The 18,922-nt window shown below is 40.1% G+C and overlaps 1 protein-coding gene across 1 annotated transcript in view; it reads right to left on the reverse strand.

Annotated features, from left to right (window-relative positions):
- Positions 1 to 18,922, reverse strand: part of RYR2 (ryanodine receptor 2) — a 512,764-nt gene that overhangs the window by 180,321 nt on the left and 313,521 nt on the right. Inside the window, exons 54-58 of the mRNA XM_026649522.1 lie at positions 18,718 to 18,796; positions 17,862 to 17,951; positions 16,194 to 16,331; positions 10,017 to 10,094; positions 7,708 to 7,783 (exon numbers count right to left, since the gene is read on the reverse strand). Of these exons, the coding sequence (XP_026505307.1) occupies positions 7,708 to 7,783; positions 10,017 to 10,094; positions 16,194 to 16,331; positions 17,862 to 17,951; positions 18,718 to 18,796 (461 nt within the window). The remainder of the gene's footprint in view (positions 1 to 7,707; positions 7,784 to 10,016; positions 10,095 to 16,193; positions 16,332 to 17,861; positions 17,952 to 18,717; positions 18,797 to 18,922) is intronic.

The following is an 18,922-nucleotide window of genomic DNA, read 5'->3' on the forward strand; positions in this document are numbered from 1 at the left end:
GCCGCCCCCCTCCAGGTGCCGCCCCAAGCACAAGCTTGGTGGACTGGTGCCTGGAGCCGGCCCTGGTCATTGGCTAGTCATACTGAAGTCACTGGCAGAAACTTCTAGGGGGACCAGAATTTGCCCCTTTGAGAAGCAGAGTTCTTTGCTTTTTATAAATACAGTGGTAATAACAAAGGGCTCACATTTTTAGCAAAATAAAAGCGTATCTAGATAAATATCAAATTGTGATGTGGATCTATTTTATAGTAATAAAAAAGTCAATACTACATGGAAAAATTTGCAAAGCATGATCTTCAGGGATAATTCAGACAACTGATCACTCTGACCAGCTTTTTGTGGTGGAGAGAGAAAAAAAGATAATTAAGGAAAAAAAATTAAAATTTTCCAGAAAAATATGGCTTTTTAATTTCTCACTGGTTGCAAATACAGCCTTTTCTTCACGAGGATAAATCCATAAGATAATTATTACTACTACCAGTGTGCATATTTGCATAAAAATATTGTCTCTGAGTTTTTCTTTGGAGTTAAGAATTCATCAGCTCTCAGTACCTATTTCTCACCTGAAGTCACCATTCTCTAACAGACCAAAATTAATTGCTGTGGAAATTACTATGAAGTCACAAAAAATGATAACTTCAGGTAAGTATTTTGTTATCACAGCAAGTCTCTGATATAAATATAGCATTAAGGAAACAAATCCAATTCAGAAAACACTACAAAGAATAAGAGATGTTTTCAAAAAGGAGATTCTTTAGAATTTTCCAGGAGGTCTGAGTAAGCTCTTTAAAATGCATGAAAAATTAAACCCTGGCAGGCAAATGTATGTTTTCTCCATTAAAACAAATGGGTGCAGATACTAAATTAATGTCAGGTATTTTTGGTTTTTGTGTCATGTTTCACACATGCTGCTGAGTTCTCAATGCTATGCCTTTAGATAGACATGAAAAGCACATACAAAATAAATAGACATGAAAATCCTATGTAAATCATAAGAAAGAAAAACAGCCAACTGAGTTTTTCATTAGTAAGAAGAGCTTGTGCATTTGAGGGAGATTTGCATACGTGAAAATTGTTTAATAAAATATAAAAGTGTATTGTCTTTGACGAAAAAGTGTCAACATTCATTATATAGCTGACTGCATGAATATCTATTACACTGCTCTACATCCAAAATGCTTCTGAAATAAATGTAGTCAAACTTTACTAATTCTGGGTCACTGAGAACGAAAATGATGCTTAAAATTGTTGTTTGGCTCTAGTTTTCAAGATATGCTATTGGGTCAGTATATACGACCCTTGACTTGGGAATGGCGGAGGATAAGTGAGTTATAAAGGGAAGGGATCTCAATTTAAACCAGAAATGACTAAAATACATCTTTAACTGGATCTATGAATAAATCTATGACTGGGTTTGGACAGTACTTGCTTTTTAGGCAAAACAATGAATGATGCAATCTGAAGCTGGTATTGTGTCATACATGATATGAATTGCATCATGTTATTCCTAGAAGTCATGGATGATGCAATCATAACGAAGCTTACATCACTCTGCTGAACAAATTGCCCTATATCAGCTCTAGAAATCATACAGTGTCGTGCTCTCTTATTTGTCAGTGTTTGATTTTGCAAAGGGACACATTTCTGTTTAGCCAAAGTGAGCAGAGATGCCTCGTACTTGTGTGAACAGTGCAGATAACTTCTGCTATGTTTGTGGTGAAGTGACTTTTGCATCACAAAAGTGCAGTATAACCACTATGGTTAAGAAAGCCTATCACCTTTATTTTGGCTGCAAAATTGGAGCTCAGGACAAGAGGTGGGCCCCACACATATGCTGCAACACTTGTGCAACAAATCTTCGCCAGTGGTTGAACAGGAAAAGGAAATCTATGCCTTTTGCAGTGCCAATGATTTGGAGAGAGCCAACAGATCATACCAGCAATTGTTACTTCTGCATGGTGCCTCCAGTTGGGAAAGGTGTGTCAAAGAAGAAAAAGTGGACTGTGCATTATGCAAACATTCCATCAGCTATACGCCCAGTACCCCACGGAGAAGGACTACCGGTTCCTGATGCACCAGAATCATTCTCACTTGAGTCAGACGAGGAAGAGGAAGAGGATGAAACTTCTGGTCCTGAACCATCAATGTCACAGGAGCCACATTTTCTCCCATCCTCCTCCTCTGAACCACACCTCATAACACAAGGTGAACTGAATGACCTTGTCAGGGATTTGGAACTACCCAAGAGTAAGGCAGAGCTGTTGGGCTCCAGACTACAGCAGTGGAATCTCCTGGCAGGTGATGTTAGGGTTTCCATGTTCCGTGACCGTCAAAAGGATCTTGTCCCATTCTTCTTCATGGAAGGTGATCTTGTAGCCTGCAACAACATCGATGGTGTGATGGCAGCCCTCCACATCGTTCACGATCCAGATGAGTGGAGACTGTTCATTGATTCATCGAAGACGAGTCTTAAAGCTGTTTTACTGCAGAATGGCAATGTTTTGTCATCAATTCCAGTTGGTCATGCAGTCCATATGAAGGAAACCTATGACAATATGAAACAACTTTTGAGGTGCATAAACTATGGTGGCAGCTTTGTGGCGATCTGAAGGTTGTTGCTCTCTTGCTTGGTCTGCAGACTGGATACACAAAGTATTGCTATTTTCTCTGCGAATGGGATAGTCGTGCAAGACATTCCCACTACATCAAGAAAGATGGGCCACTCCGACAGTCATTGGAGCCTGGGAGGAAAAGTGTTCAGCATCCACCACTTGTTGAATCAAGAAAGATTTTGTTACCACCCTTACAGATCAAGCTGGGTCTGATGAAGAACTTTGTCAAGGCCATTGACAAAACACAAGCAGCTTTCAAGTACCTCCGTGGAAAATTTCCAAGGTTAAATGAAGCTAAGATAAAGGAAGGTGTCTTTGTTGGTCCTCAGATTCATGAACTTCTTCGAGATGATGCATTTGACCATGCACTGCGTGGCAAGGAAAAGACGGCATGGAAAGCCTTCCAGTTAGTGGCAATAAATTTTCTCGGAAACAACAAGGCAGACAACTACAGGTTGTTGGTGGAAAACCTCCTCAAGGCATACAAAAGCCTTGGTTGCAACATGTCACTAAAGATACATTTTTTTGCACTCTCATCTAGATTTTTTTCCACCGAACTGCGGAGCAGTGAGCGACGAGCACGGCGAGCGATTTCCCCAGGACATTGCAACAATGGAGAAACGCTATCAGGGCAAATGGAGCCCATCAATGCTTGCAGACTATTGCTGGACAGTGACAAGAGATGCTCCATTTAATGAATACAAGAGACAAGCCAAGAAGCGCCGAGTAGACACTGAATAGGACTAAACTATGTACATAGTAGTTTTTTGCCTTTTGTTTCATAATAAATTTTATTTATATAACCCTTTTGCTGATTTTTAAAGTGTTACATAAACAGGACAGGTGAAATATTATCATGTAAAGCAACCATAAACACATGAAAAGACCTAGGTTTACAATTTATGATTAAAACTCTACTATCTACACAATATACATAGACATAAAATGTAAAAACTTAAATATCTTAGAAACAGTAGCCAATCAGTCGTTTTAATCGTCATATTTGAATTCAGCACATCAAAATACATAATAAATAGCGCATTTTATCTCTGAAGCAGATGACTTCTCAAAAATTGTAGACCAGTGTTATAGATCTTGGGTGAAATCCCGGCACCACTGAAGTCAATGGCAAAACTCCCATATACTTCAACAGAGCAAGGTTCAACCTTTATATATAAGGCCCCAATCTTGTAAACCTTTAGCCATGTGAGTGGTTCTTATTCACATGAGTATCTCCAGAGAAGCAAATGGGACACCTCACGTGAGTAATGGTTACTCATATTTATAAGAGTTTTATTTACATGTTGCTACTTTTATTTTTACTTTCTTACCATTCAGAGAGCCAAATCTCTAAAATGGATGTTTTGTATTTTATTATTAGTTTATTAATTGTTTGTAGACTTCATACAAACTTTTTACTTAACTTTCACATTTAAAATGCTTATCTATACTAAAAAAAACAAGCCCAGAGCTTCATTAACACCCTTATTGTAAGAACAACTCAAACACAAAATTAATAAAAAAATACGCCATACCAAATTTACATCTGGCACCATCTTTCTATATATTAAACTGCCACAAGTCAGGAAAAATGAAATTCTTTGACCAAGTTCCATCAAGGTTTGCAGTTTGAAGTCAATGGGATTTGTGCTTCTAAGTCACTTAGGTGCTTTTGAAAAGCTCACCCTTAGGCTAGGTCTACACTGGGGGGGGATCGATTTAAGATACGCAAATTCGACATATCCTATTCGACTTACCCCGCTGTGAGGACGGTGGCAAATCGACCGCTGCGGCTCCCCCGTCGATGGCGCTTACTCCTCCTGACGAGGTGGGAGTACGCACGTCGATTCGGGGATTGATTTATCCGTCTAGATGAGACGCGATAAATCGATCCCCGAGAGATCGATTTCTACCCGCTGATCTGGGCCGGTAATATAGACTAGCCCTTAGGTACCTAAATATGAGCTTAGAAGCCTAATTTTAGACTCCTGGGGGCAGAGCCTCACCAAGTATAAACTGTACTGTACCATGTACTGAAGCAGAGGATCTTTCCTTTATTTTTGAAAATTTTGAACTGTGAATAAAAAAGTTCACAAAAACTTAATATACAGAAAGTATTGATAACTTTTCACATTAACACTGAAGCAATTTTGTTTTGAAGTGGCCAAGATTTTGTGTCACTAAGACAGAAGTTTTTAATGAAAATACAGTTTTGGCCCCTGATGCTGCAACACTTACGAACATGCTTAAAGTTTGGCAACATACGCAGTTGCACTGTAGTCAGTGGGACTGTTCATGTGAGTAAAGTTTTGTACAAGCCTAAGTGGTTGAGTGTCAGCGCCTTCACTTTCAACATTTTTGTTTCCTACAGCAGTTTTGTAATATTCAAGATAGGGACATTAAAAAAAAAAGAATCCAGCATTTATGATTTAGTTAACTATGAATTTATATCTACAGTTGCAATAGCACACATTTGAATTAGGTTTATAAGGTCTCCACCTAATTTACATTAATTTTTCAATCAATGATTTAAATTGCTCTACCTTGAATGAGATGCTACATATTCTGTATGCAATGCACGGAGAATCTCACTGGATAAAATGCTCTATAAAATTAGCATTTTAAAGCCTCCCAGAAAAGCCAGAAAACTACAGCTTTTTGGAATCATGCATTTTCCCTCTGTGAAATAGCAACCCACAGAGATATGCCCACACATCAAAAAGACTCATATTTCATCATTAGAGACAGTGAAAAGATCCACATGTACAAGGAGAGAACTCTATAAATAATATTATTGTACTGAATACACCTGACCATTAGGTGACAGCAGAGGATCATAATTTGAAAGATATTTCTGCAAAAAGAATTAAAAAACTATACAAGATAATATAACCCTGTGTATACACATGACCGGTATCATACATCTAAATTATTATTCTGCCATTTTCATCTGTGGGAAAACAGATCTATTCACTATATCACAAAGGCAAATATACTGGAAAATCATAACAATTTTTCACCTGCCCAACCAATCCACACTTCTTACCAAGTAGCACCCAGCCTATCATTCATCATAACTCCCTGCAAGGTTTTCAATAAAAACACACCCCTCTTTATGCTGCCTTCCTTGCCTGTAAATCCCCTTATTTAATGAGTGCACAGCGGCAACACTTCTGCCTTTTCAGGAGCCAAATACACCTCCCTATTCCAAATGTCTAATCTTCCTGCAACATTCTTCAGAAGACCAAATCCCCTCCCCTCAAACTGGCTACTTAGGTTAGATAGATTTTATTTAAAAAAAAAAAAATCACAAAGAAATCGAAATGAGGGGAAACATAATGGAATATATGGAAATTCACTCTCTTATTCATCCAACACAAGGTCAACCAGATAAGGCCTTACTGCTCAGTAATACTAAGGCTTCATTTACACATTCACTGACAACGCTTTCAAAATTCTGCCTTCAGTCATACGCATGCAACCCCATTTGAGTCAGTAGGATTGTGTATGATTAACACAGTGCAATCTGGCAAATAGCCAGTATCTATAGAGTTCTAGTTTAAATACGTGTATAGTGGTGTCAAGCCACCATTAAAACACTAGCTACCACTGTACAGTAAATAGAAATTGAGATAAAAAGGAAAAAAAAAACAATTTCCATATTAGCTCTTTGCCTTGACATCTTTGGGTGAGGAAAAAAACCCTAAATTCCAGTCAGTGAAATGTCCAATGTCATCACTATTTTTCTTCCATGAAGAAATTAAACGATTATAACATCTACAGCAGGGGTGGGCAAATTATGGCCCGGGGGCCGCATCCAGCCCTTCAGACCTTTTAATCCGGCCCTCGAGCTCCCGCCGGGGAGTAGGGTCGGGCTTGCCACGCTTGACGCATGCCGTGACTCCACACAGCTCCTGGAAGCAGCGGCATGTCCCCCCTCTGGCTAGGGGGCTCCTCACGCTGCCTCCGCCCCAAGCGTTGGAACTGCGGCCAATGGGACCTGCAGGGGTGGCGCTTGCGCACGGGGCAGCGCATAGAGCCGCCTGGCCGTGCCTCCACATAGGAGCTGGAGAGGGGACATGCCGCTGCTTCCAGGAGCTCCTTAGGTAAGTGCTGCCCGGAGCCTGCACCCCTGACCCCCTCCCACGCCCCAACCCGCTGCCCCAGCCCTGATCCCTATCCCACCCTCCAAACCCATCGGTCCCAGCCCAAAGCCCGCTCCCGCATCCTGAACTCCTCACTTCTGGCCTCATTCCAGAGCCCACCCCCCAACCAGAGCCCTCACCCCCTCCCACACACCAACCTCCAATTTCGTGAGCATTTATGGCCCCGCCATACAATTTCCATACCCAGATGTGGCCCTTGGGCCAAAAAGTTTGCCCACCCCGATCTACAGAATAAAATGTTAGCATTAAAGCAGAAAAAATAAAATAAATAAAAACCTTAACATTCTTTAACACAGAAGAAAACATAACAGGTAACAACTATCATGTATAGTAATATTTACCATCTGGACCAGAAGATATTAGACAGAGTACACTATTCTCCTTGTGAAGCCAAGGATTAATCGCATTTGTCAATTTAATGTGTAATGAATATAATTCTTGATTAATACACTGCTGGATAACTTGGCAATACGTAGAGTAGTGTGAATGAAGTCTAACTCCTGTGACCAAGTGTCTGGTATCACAAGGGAAATAAAATAAATAAAAGAAACCAAATGCAACACAACCATCAAGATGTTTACAAGCCTTAGTTAAACAAGCTCTTGTCCTCTCTTTTTCCTTATGAATTAGTCTAAATTCTCTGGGGTATGGACCGTCTCACTCTGTATTTCTGTGAAGTCTTTAACACTCTTCTGGATGTACAAAAATAATAACGATCACAATAATAAAGTAATTTAAAAATTGTGATCAATTGTTTTGTCTTGATGTCTGATTATTGGGTCAATTTTAAACCAATGGTTTTATTTCTTTTTTAATTTGACTTTCTTTAATACTGCATCATGAACACATAAGCTAAGTTGAGTCACTCTGAACTTAAAATACCTCAAAACCCCCCAAAAACAAACAAGCAGAAAAACCCAGACAATTACCTTTTGCTTCCAGTTCCATTTTCTTTTTCTTTGCCCATATGTTATGGTAGTTTTCAGCCATCATTTCAGCCATTGCCTTAAGAAAATGGAGAAGTTAATGATTTATGTTATAATAGCTCATCTCAAAGAGAGGTAATTTTTCATAGATTCATAGATTCATAGATTCTAGGACTGGAAAGGACCTCGAGAGGTCATCGAGTCCAGTCCCCTGCCCGCATGGCAGGACCAAATACTGTCTAGACCATCCCTGATAGACATTTATCTAACCTACTCTTAAATATCTCCAGAGATGGAGATTCCACAACCTCCCTAGGCAATTTATTCCAGTGTTTAACCACCCTGACAGTTAGGAACTTTTTCCTAATGTCCAACCTAGACCTCCCTTGCTGCAGTTTAAGCCCATTGCTTCTTGTTCTATCCTCAGAGGCTAAGGTGAACAAGTTTTCTCCCTCCTCCTTATGACACCCTTTTAGATACCTGAAAACTGCTATCATGTCCCCTCTCAGTCTTCTCTTTTCCAAACTAAACAAACCCAATTCTTTCAGCCTTAATTCTTTCAGTTTATATTTAATATCAAGATATTGTAATGTAGGTAATATATAAAATTACATTTAAATGTTCAATTGCAAACTATCATTTTTATTGAATAGTCAAACTGACAAATCTGGAACTCAACATCTAAACCCAATACAGCTATTTCTTCTGCACTGAATTTCTCCCTCAACCTTGCACAAAGACCAAATAAACCAATTTTGTATGAAGTACTACATCAGGCTGGGGGATGGAATCCATCCCCCAAGCTGCAGGTAAGCACAGAGCCTCTCGCCCTATGTTCCTGCTGCTCCAGCACTTCGTCTGTAGTGGGTCAGCAATGACTTTGCACCCCTTACATGGGTGTTTCTATTCACTGGATCCAGGTAATTGTGGATCTACTGCCACAATCACAATTTCACTTCTCATTTCTGTTAGGGGACTGGAGAGCTCCCATACAAGCTGTACCCTTAGATGCTCCTCTATCCATGGGGTGAGGCAAATTTGCCCTTCTTGTTTTAATGTTCGTCTCATCACTGTTTAATTCAGAGAATAGTAATAAACATTATGAATAAGTCAAAGGGATATAACTAAAATACAAACGAAAACCTAATTATGTGTAGCGTGACCATATGACAGGCAAAGGAGAGATGGTGATAATCTACAAGTGCTGTGTGTCTGACCTGTGTTCAGTAAACTCCAGAGCAGGAGAGAAAATACTTAGAGGAGTCACAGGGGATATTAATTAGAAGTAATGGCATGTAATTAAGGGGGAAAAATGAAATAGCAACAAATCATATATTTTAAGACCAATAAATACTCCTGTGTCAATACTTGTTATGAAACTTACATACATTTCTGCATCCCCTGTTGTATCAAAGATACATAGGAGGCTTAAGTTATGCTCAGAGAAAGAGGGATGCTGAGATTGTGGATGTGGTAAGTACCACAACTTCTCTTTTCCATTTCTACAGTGTTTCAAAACTTTCATTTTGTTATTAGAATTGCTAGGCAAAGAGTGTCTTGAATTTCATTTCACAATGGAAAAAACTAGAGCACCTAGTTCTTGGTCAGCAACTTCAAGCAATCAACCTGGTGACTAATCTGGATATGAAACTTACAGGAAGTTATTTCTAAGGGAACTGTGTGTGTGGTGGCCATCCTGATTTATCAGATGATAAACAATATTGACTTGGCAGCTCTTAATAGTAGTGGAAGCATTGGTAAAGATCTGTAAATCAACCACAGCTGATAATATTTCTGTAAAAATAAATACTTTTAAAACCTCACTGTCCGTTTATTTATCACTTCAAAAGTTATTTTATTTTTACTGGCTACTGATTATAAATCTGATGAAAGATTCACATTTAAAATCATGCCCCCAGTTAATTTCTCTTTTTTCTTCTTCATAAATACAAGGTGGTTTTTCATAAGGCTGACTCAAGACCTGGCATTTATTTATTTTAGAAAGAAGAGTAGTGAGGCATTTATTTTGAAAAACAGCATACCAGGAACTTTGTTAACAGCTACACATAAAAATAAAAGACTGATCTTGCAAGCCCTTGTATGCAGAACTCCCATTAAAATCATCAGATGGTTTGCACACAGGGGATTTCCAGGGTCAATTGTCCCCTAAGTAAAATATTAGATTTTCAGCCTTAACAGTGCCTTTTGAACTAACTAAAACTACAGGACACTGAACTTTCGTTTTACATAAATCCACAAAAGAAAATTTAATGCATTTATATTTTTTTAAACTTAACTACAATAAGACTTACATGCAGATCTCTGGAGAGGGTAACATTGCTCATGTCGATAGCTCGAGGGCTGTAACCATGGGCAGCGTCTACAGACACCTGAATGACCGATGTGCAAAAAAGCAATGAAGTTACAAATACTAGGTCCTAATAGATTCATGTCACCTAGATATTCTAGGCAATCAAACAGCTAAAGAAAAAGCAAACTTGAGGTAGAAAGGAGCATTTAGATATACACTGGCGGAAAAACAGAGAGCATTACATGAGAGTTACTTGAGTTTTCTTTTCTTTTTTTGCCTGACAGCAGTAATACTAAAAATGGAACAGATTAACTGGAACCAGGGGTAGATTTAAGAATGCAGATTAGTCAGATAGTTACAATGCAAACAGTGCCAGTTATTTCCAGAGAAAGGTCACAATCAGGCAAAAATCTCTTTTGCTTAAATGTAAGTTTTGCCTGAACAAAGATTTCAGATTTGAGCTCAGTGTGAAAAATACTGTATTAAAGAATTACGACCAAACCACCAAGTTTTGTATAGAATTTATTCTAAAAAAGTAGAGATGGACCTGAACTAAAACCACAGATCCCAAACCATGGGGGAAGTTCAGACACAGATCTGGGTTAAAACTTTGCAGTTCAACCCCATTTCTACAGAAGACAGTGAAACCCAAACAAGTAAATCCATTCTGTATTTCTCTACTCAGAAAACATTATCCTCTGGGAAATTCTCTCCCCTTTGTCATAGGATGTCCTATAGGACATCTTCAGAATACAACGGCTGATGCAAGACGTGTGGTTGGGATGTCCTATGTCTTGGCAATCCCTGGCAACCATATCAGCTCCTCTGAGCCGCCTAGGGTGATCAGACAGCAAGTGTGAAAAATTGGGACAGGGGTGGGGGGTAATAGGGGCCTATATAAGAAAAAGATAAAAAAAATCGGGACTGTCCCTATAAAATCGGGACATCTGGTCACCCTAGAGCCGTCAATAGTCAGTGTAAATTACAGCAGCTTTTAGGGTACTTTAATATACCCCAAGAACTAGCCCGGCACTCAGTGGCCAGTACTGAGGGAGGAGATAAAAGGAGACATTTATATCACAACCCTGCACCGAAGCTATGCCAAGCACTACTACAAAGCTGCCAAGGAGCCTAGCCTGTATGCAGAAATTGGTATTGAAGCTATATTGTCATTTCTACCACCTTTTGCATTGACAAAATACTGAATCCATATTAACATTTCACAATGACAAAGGCTAAATGCTTAAGCAGTATGTTTAACCAGAACTGAGTTCTCTCTGATTACCCAAGCATGACTTTAGAAATGGACTTCAAAATCTGGATGAATTCAACAATGTGTCGAAAAGCCATGATATTTTCTCTCAAACCTGTGTTCTAGGACAGCGTATTTGATTCTGAAAAGACCAGATTTTAGTACTGCTAAGAGATCTGCTTTCTTAAATTTTCTTCAAGGACACACTAACACAAAGGAGATAAGGCCAGACAGTGAGATACCAGTAACTAGCTCCATGACCATGCTTACTAAAAGTACAGTATTGTCAGAAAAAGAAAAATCCTCAGTACTATTGTTAGAACCTTTAGACTAGGAATGATTGAAAATTTTGCCACAAGTGTTTTTGATGGAAAACTGAGTTATCAAAAAAAAAAAAATCCCCAAAAGTGTCTGCTTTCTATGAAAAATTTTGACTTTTCATCAAAAAAGCAAACATCCAAAATATTTTAATTTAGAATGTTGCATGGAGACTTATGTAAGTTGCAGTTTGGTTACCCCTTGTCCCTCTCCTCCTATGTGAGCCAGATTTGCAAACTACATCTCCCATGATGCACCTCCTTTCTAAGAGAAATTGTGGTGCATCATGGGAGTTGTAGTCCAATCAGGTAGCCCAGCTTATAGAGGAGAATGCTAGCATGAGAGACTTGAACTACAACTCTCCTGTGGTACCGTGGCAGTATTTCCAAATCAAAATATTTTGGTTTTCAGATAAATTGTTTAATGTTTTTTGGTTGGGTTTCTGAATTTCTGCCAAAAAAAAAAATCAATTTTCCATGGGCAGGAAAAGAAATTTAAATCAGCTCTGCTGTACAGTACTAAGGCCTGATTCTCCATCACCCTGCACCTTGTGAAGTCATTACCTCCATGTAGAATTAGGGTAATGTGAGTGTAAAATGCTACCACATCTCTTGTGCTGATGTAAATGACTATTCATAGGGTAGAGCAACACAGAGTAAGGCTCCTACTTTCTGCCACATGCGTTTCTATTGAATCAGGCAAAATAAATACATCAGAGAAAGGCAGAAGTATGAAAATAGTTTGTATTTTACTAATATATTCAAGTCAATGTCATCTAGCAGTTTTGCAAGCCACATGTCTTTTTTTAAGTGAAAGTAGAACTAAGATCATCAATACTGGTCTTTCTTTTAACATTATTTTTAATTTTAGTTTTGGCTGTCATGGGTGTCCCAGTCTCTCTTTTGTGGCACATTTACAGGATGGCACCCCTCTCACATTTCCTAGCTCATCAGAAAGAAGCAGAAACAGAAGCAACACCTGGGACATACTGACAGTTTAAAGACAACAGACTGCTTCTTAAAATGGCAGCTTCAGCAGCCTAAGATGCCCCTGAAAAGATTTTGGCAGCATGCGGAACCAGGGAAAATACCCCTTCTGCCACAAGAGGCAGACAGTTTCATGGGGGAAAATCAAAGCTAAAGTGCTGTCACAAAGTAAATAGAAGAAAAAATTGATCTATATTTCAGATTATTTTCTTTCAGTTGCAGTCAATGTAGGTGTTACTTGTACTATTGAGAGATAAAAATATTTCCAGAAAGAGGCATGATTTTTAAATTTACATGTAAGCAGAGTCAGGATGAGCTCTACCCTGACATCTGGTGGTGAATTATGGCGAGTGTGGAAAAGAACTCCAGGGGCTGATCTTGTTTGCATAGGCACACCCACTCGCCTGGCAGGAAACACAGCAACTGAAAGTGGTTACTTTGGCTGGTGTGGGATCCCCAGTTTCTCTATTATTGGGGCAGGAAGAATAAAGTTTTGTTACCCTGATTCTGTGAATCAAGGCCAGTGGAACTGTTGTATGACAGAAGGACTGAGTGAGTCCTTCACCATTACCTAAGTAGCACTTGCTTGACAAGGGGCATGGGTTACAAAACCCAGTGAATTGAGAGAGGATGGGGACAGGTATTTGTACCTGATGGTATGGGCCCCCTCTGAGGGTCCGAAACACCAATTGCACCACCTCCTCTCTCCACTGTTGAATGTCAGAGCTAACTTTGATTCCCTTAGGAGTCTAGTTACAGGCTGCTGAGCTGAATTCACTTTGGGCCAATGGTGCACCAGCACTGGGACTCCCCTACTATACTATGAGCTGAAATCGCTAAGAGCTGAAATCACAAAAGAGCTGATGTTATTAAGAGCTGAGATCACTGAGGCTATGTTAACTAGTGGGGGAGCCTGAAGCTATATTGCTCAGCAGCTGGCGGAGCAATTTGTGGGGACGACTGGAGGAGCAGCGAGCGGCGTGGAGCCTTGCGGGGCCGGTTGGAGTGGCCCAAGGAACGGCGAGCGGAGCTGTTTGTGGGGACGGCTGGAACGGCTCACAGGTCGGTGAGCGGAGCGGAGTGGAGCGGAGCAGCTTGTAGAGCGGAGCAGTTCGTGGGATGGCAGGAAAGTGGACTGGCTCGTGGTAAAGGCTGCGGCGGAACCCCCACGGAGAAACAGACGGCTGGCCAGCCTCGGATCACGTAAGGTGCCCCTTAACACCCTGCGTGCCCCCCCCCCTTTACTCTGGGGCTGCACTGACCAGGGGCAGAGACTTTGGGGGTTGTTGGACTTTTGGGACTTTGGGTGGTTGCTGGACCCCAGAGACTTTGGGGATGTTGGACTTTGGGGACTCTGGGTGATTTTTGGGTTGCTGGATTCAAGAACCAAAGGGAAAGGACACAGCCCAATTTGCTGGGGTGGGTTTTGCTCATGGTTTGTGTTATGAATCCTGTTTGTGGTGTTTTTCCAATTTTATGCTGATGTCGTTTACCTCATGTTATTAAACATTTTCTGCTACACTCAGACTCCGTGCTTGCGAGAGGGGAAGTATTGCCTCTTAGAGGTACCCAGGGGGGTGGTATGTAATTGTCCCAGGTCACTGGGTGGGGGCTCGAGCCGGTTTTGCATTGTGTTATTGAAACGGAACCCCTAGATACAGAACCCGGCCCTTGTTGCTGCCAACTTAGATGGGCAGAAGGGTTACATACAAATTCTATTTAAACAAAACAAAGTTTCAGCTTAAATTTGCCATTTGTGTGGGATAACGTGAAGGACAAAAGGAAGCTGGTTAACTGAGGCATGTGACCATTTATCTATTCTCTTTTCCTTCCCATAGTCTACATACTGACATACTGTTATTTGACAATGGCATTATTTCCAGTAGGTAGATTTCCCCATATTCCTTACTGATTTTTAAAAGATATGCTTTATGCAATTAGATAACTTTGCCTCATGGCAGCACTGACTCAGATTTTCAAACGTGAAAGTTAAAAAAAAAAAGACAGTCATTTATGTGATTGGGTCTAAAATATCATCAGTCTTCATAATGACACTTATGTCTTCTGAAAATATTTATATTTATGTACTGCAGAGTCAATGGACCCCTTTGAAAAATGCCTCTTGTTGATCCTTAAGAATATCTTTCAGGACAGTGTATTTAGAATTATACACACAACTCCTATGAACAACAGACTGAAAACATATTCCTTCATTTCTCACTGACACAAAATAATGTTTTTCTAATGACAACAGTTCAAACAGCACTGTACATAAGAATGGCCACACTGGGTCAGACCAATGGTCAATCTAGCCCAGTATCCTGTTTTCCGACAGTGGACAGTGCCAGATACTTCAGAGGGAATGAACAGAACAGGGCAATTATCGAGTGATCCATCCCGTCATCCAGTCCCAGTTTCTAGCAGTCAGAGGACACCCAGAGCATGAGGTTGCATCCCTGACCATCTTAGCTAATAACCACTGATGGACCTATCCTCCATGAACTTATCTATGGTAATTGTTTTTTGAGCACAGTTATTCTTTTGGCAACATGTTCCACAGGTTAATTGTGCATTGTGTGAAGAAGTACTTCCTTATGTTTGCTTTAAACCTGCTATTATTTTCATTGGGTGACCCCCTGTTTTTTGTATTATGTGAAAGAGTAATTAACATTTCCCTATTTACTTTCTCCACACCATTTATTATTTTATAGACCTCTATCATATCCTCCTCCCCCTTAGTCATCTCTTTGTGAAGCTGAACAATCCCAGTCTTTTTAATCTCTCCTCATATGAAAGCTGCTTCATGCCACTCATCATTTTTGTTGCCCTTCTCTGTACTTTTCCAATTCTAATATATCTATTTTGAGATGGGGTGAGCGGAACAGCAGGAGTATTCAAAGTGTGGGCATACCATGGATTTATATAGTGGCATTATGATATTTTCTGTCTAATTATCTATCCCTTTCCTCACATTCTTAGCTTTTTTGATTGTTGCTGCACATTGAGAAGATGTTTTGAGAGAACTATCCACAATGACTTCAAGATCTCTTTCTTGAGTGGTAACAGCACATTTAGATCCTATCGTTTTGTATGTGTAGTTGGGGTTATGTTTTCCAGTGTGCCTTACTTTGCATTACATTATCATAAATAGTATCATAACTGACTCTAAACAAAGTGAAAAAAATTATAAATTGCATTAATTTTTCAATCTCAATTTTTAAAAAATGTTTAATACCAAATTACGTGGGAAATACTCCATAGGGAGATCTAATCAACTGGACATTTTCAGATTGTTGATTTAGTCTTTTTGAGAAGTTTTCTTTCTTTTTTTTTTTTTAAAAAAAAACCACAAGCATTTTTTTCACGCTAGCACAATTTGTAAGCATGGTAAGAGATTTTGCTTAGACTTTCATGTTTGGGCTATGGCCAAACAGGGAACATTACAACTGAAATTAGCTTCAAGTGAGTGCTATAATAAAGGCAGATGGGGGAAGCTCAAGGACATCCAGAGTAGATTTTGACACTTGCATTTTAAATACACCATCCCAGTAAAAAGACAGGCACACACGCAATATCAGTACAGTCATTAATAAAATGGCTTGAAGCCTGACACAGTACTCACCTGACTTGTCTGAGATATGCGACGTGTCCGATTATAAAGGGCCATACTATCTCCCTCCCTTGTCCTTTCAATCCGCCATCCCCAAGCTAGCATGGTTTTCAAAGATTCTTTGATTGGCCACCGATAAATTTCTTTTTCCTAGGGCAAGTACACATGGGAGTGACTGATGATTATATAACTGAGTGGAATAAAATCTGATGCATTATTACTAGCCCTTTGCCCTGTTGTGTAGCACTGCAAATTTACATCCATTGAGACAAATTGCAAACAGTCTGCTGTGGGATAGAAACAGCAAAGAAACAGTCTGTGCATAAATAAGGAAGCCAATTAAGAGAAATAGTAAGGGCAACTATTTATTCCCGAACCACTTATGCGAACCAAATCATATGGACATGTGATGCATGAACTTTTTCAGTATCATGGATGAGTAAGGCTACGTTTCAGTCACCGGTATTTTTAGTAAAAGTCACGGACAGGTCATGGGCAGTAAACAAAAATTCATGGCCCGTGACCTGTCCATGACTTTTACTATATACCCCTGATTAAAACTTGGGGAGGGCTGCCCGGGGGTGCCATGGGTACTGCGGGAGGGTGGCCTGAGTGCTCGGGGTTGGGCATTTGCCCATGGCCCGGGACCCCTGCTGGTGCTGGAGGGGGAGAGGGCGGCGGTGCATGGCCCGGGAGCCCCACTGGTGATGGAAGGGGGGTTGGTGGGGCTGGCAGGCTCCCTTCCTGGCTACGTGCCCCCCCACACTAGCAGAGTTTGGATGTGGGAGGGGGCAGGGGCCCAAAATAGGGTGAGGTGGGCTCTGGGCAGCGCTTACCCAGGGGGCTGTCCGGAAGTCGTGACATCCCCCACTCTCCGCTCCTAGGCGGAGGCATGGCCAGGCAGCTCTGCGTGCTGCCTCCCCCTACAGGCACCGCCCCCGCAGCTCCCATTGGCTGGGAACTGCCCCTGCAGCGGCTGGTGTGACTGGCACAGGGGCTGCCTGAGCTGTCCCTGAGCCAGGCGCACTGGCCGCAGCAGAAGTCATGGAAAGTCATGGAATCCATGACTTCCGTGACAAATTTGAAGCCTTACGGATGAGTTATGCAGAAGAGGTTTGGCCCTGCCGTGGCCTGAGAATCAGAGGGCTGATGATGATAATGACAGTGCATTGTGCTAGCATGCTCTAATATGAATATAAATGTGACAAGAATTGTTAATTATCATGAGTACCAAGGTGCTTTTTCTAGTCTTTGAAACAAACACCAAACCAGACAAAGGCTATGTCTTCACTGATCAAAAAGGCATGTTTTTATTGTGGGATAATGAAAACACGTTTGCTATCACACATTGTAAAAACATAGTGGAGACAAGGCACTTTAGTTTTACCACAAGGTAAACTCGGTGAGGTCAACTATGATTGAGGGCTATGGTGCTGACCTCACCTAGCTACCTCGCAATAAAAACTACAAGTGTTTTGTCTCCACTTAGGATTGTGAGGTAACAATCACATTAGTTATCTTGCTGTGTAAAACAAAACAAAAACAAAGAAAAACATCTTTGTGTCAGTGAAGACAAAGCAAAAATGCCAAATTGCACAAACAGACAGTTGCCTCTTATCAAAGATAGAGAAACAAATGTTTAGAAACATCGGTGTAATGAAGAATGAACAAATTCCTCACCTTTTCTGATAATAGTTTATATTGTTTCATTAATGGCTGCACCTTGGAAGACTCAGAATATGTTTCACCATATATCCATCCATTTGCAAACTGAAAAAAGTGAAGGAAGAAAGGAAAAAGCAGCGGGAATATGAAGAAAGAATAATCAGAAATCTTATATTTATTTACTTATGAAAAAGAATTGGGGTAATGCTTCTGTAAGACTCTTTTCTTATTCAAGTCCAAACCTTTTGCTCCCTTCCCAACTAGCCTCTCACAGCCTAACCTCCTGCCCCCACCCCGCGCGCGCACACACACACACACACGCACAGGAATCAGTTAGGTACAGTGTCATTTTTACTTCTGAATGTCTAGACTTTTGTTATTTTATCACAACATTAATGTTAACTTAAAGTAAATACATTTGAATATACTTTCTTATTTACTATTCTGCCAGGGTGTCTGTATGAATAGGGACAACACTCTTTGAGGCATAGACAGCAGATTTTAACACCAAGCCTGTGGATTTTACAGAGATATAAAAGATCTTTTGAAAAAGTAAAACTTAAAGTGTGAAGTAACAAAACTACTTAAAAATCTACCAATTACATTTTTCTTAAATACTGTAAAAGTTAAAACACACACACACACGAAATGCTGGCATGTTCAAGATCTGACCAGATGAGTGCAGTTATAGAACTCCTGAAAAAAGCAACTCTAAAATAAAAATGATGATACAGTCTTAACCAGACATCACTGATGTAATGCTACAACAACCCCAAAAACTTGAGTAAAAACTTAAGTAGAATCCTTAGAAAATATAGGTAGATCCATAATATTCTGAATGCACTTTAATATGAAAATAATATAATGTTACCTTTTCCATTGACCATTTATCATGAGAATGTTCTGCATATTTGTTAATGAAATATTCTAGCTTTTCAGGAATTGTAATACTGAAAAAGAAAAGAACAAATTTCAATACATTATATATGTTATAATTTGAAAGGGTTCTTTTAAAAGAAAATTTCTGAAAAACCATAGAGCACTATATACTGCCAATTAAAGTGTACTGTTGTGCT

Source organism: Terrapene carolina, unplaced genomic scaffold, assembly GCF_002925995.2.
Source record: "Terrapene carolina triunguis isolate 2854851 unplaced genomic scaffold, T_m_triunguis-2.0 Scaffold85, whole genome shotgun sequence".
NCBI lineage: Eukaryota > Metazoa > Chordata > Testudines > Emydidae > Terrapene > Terrapene triunguis.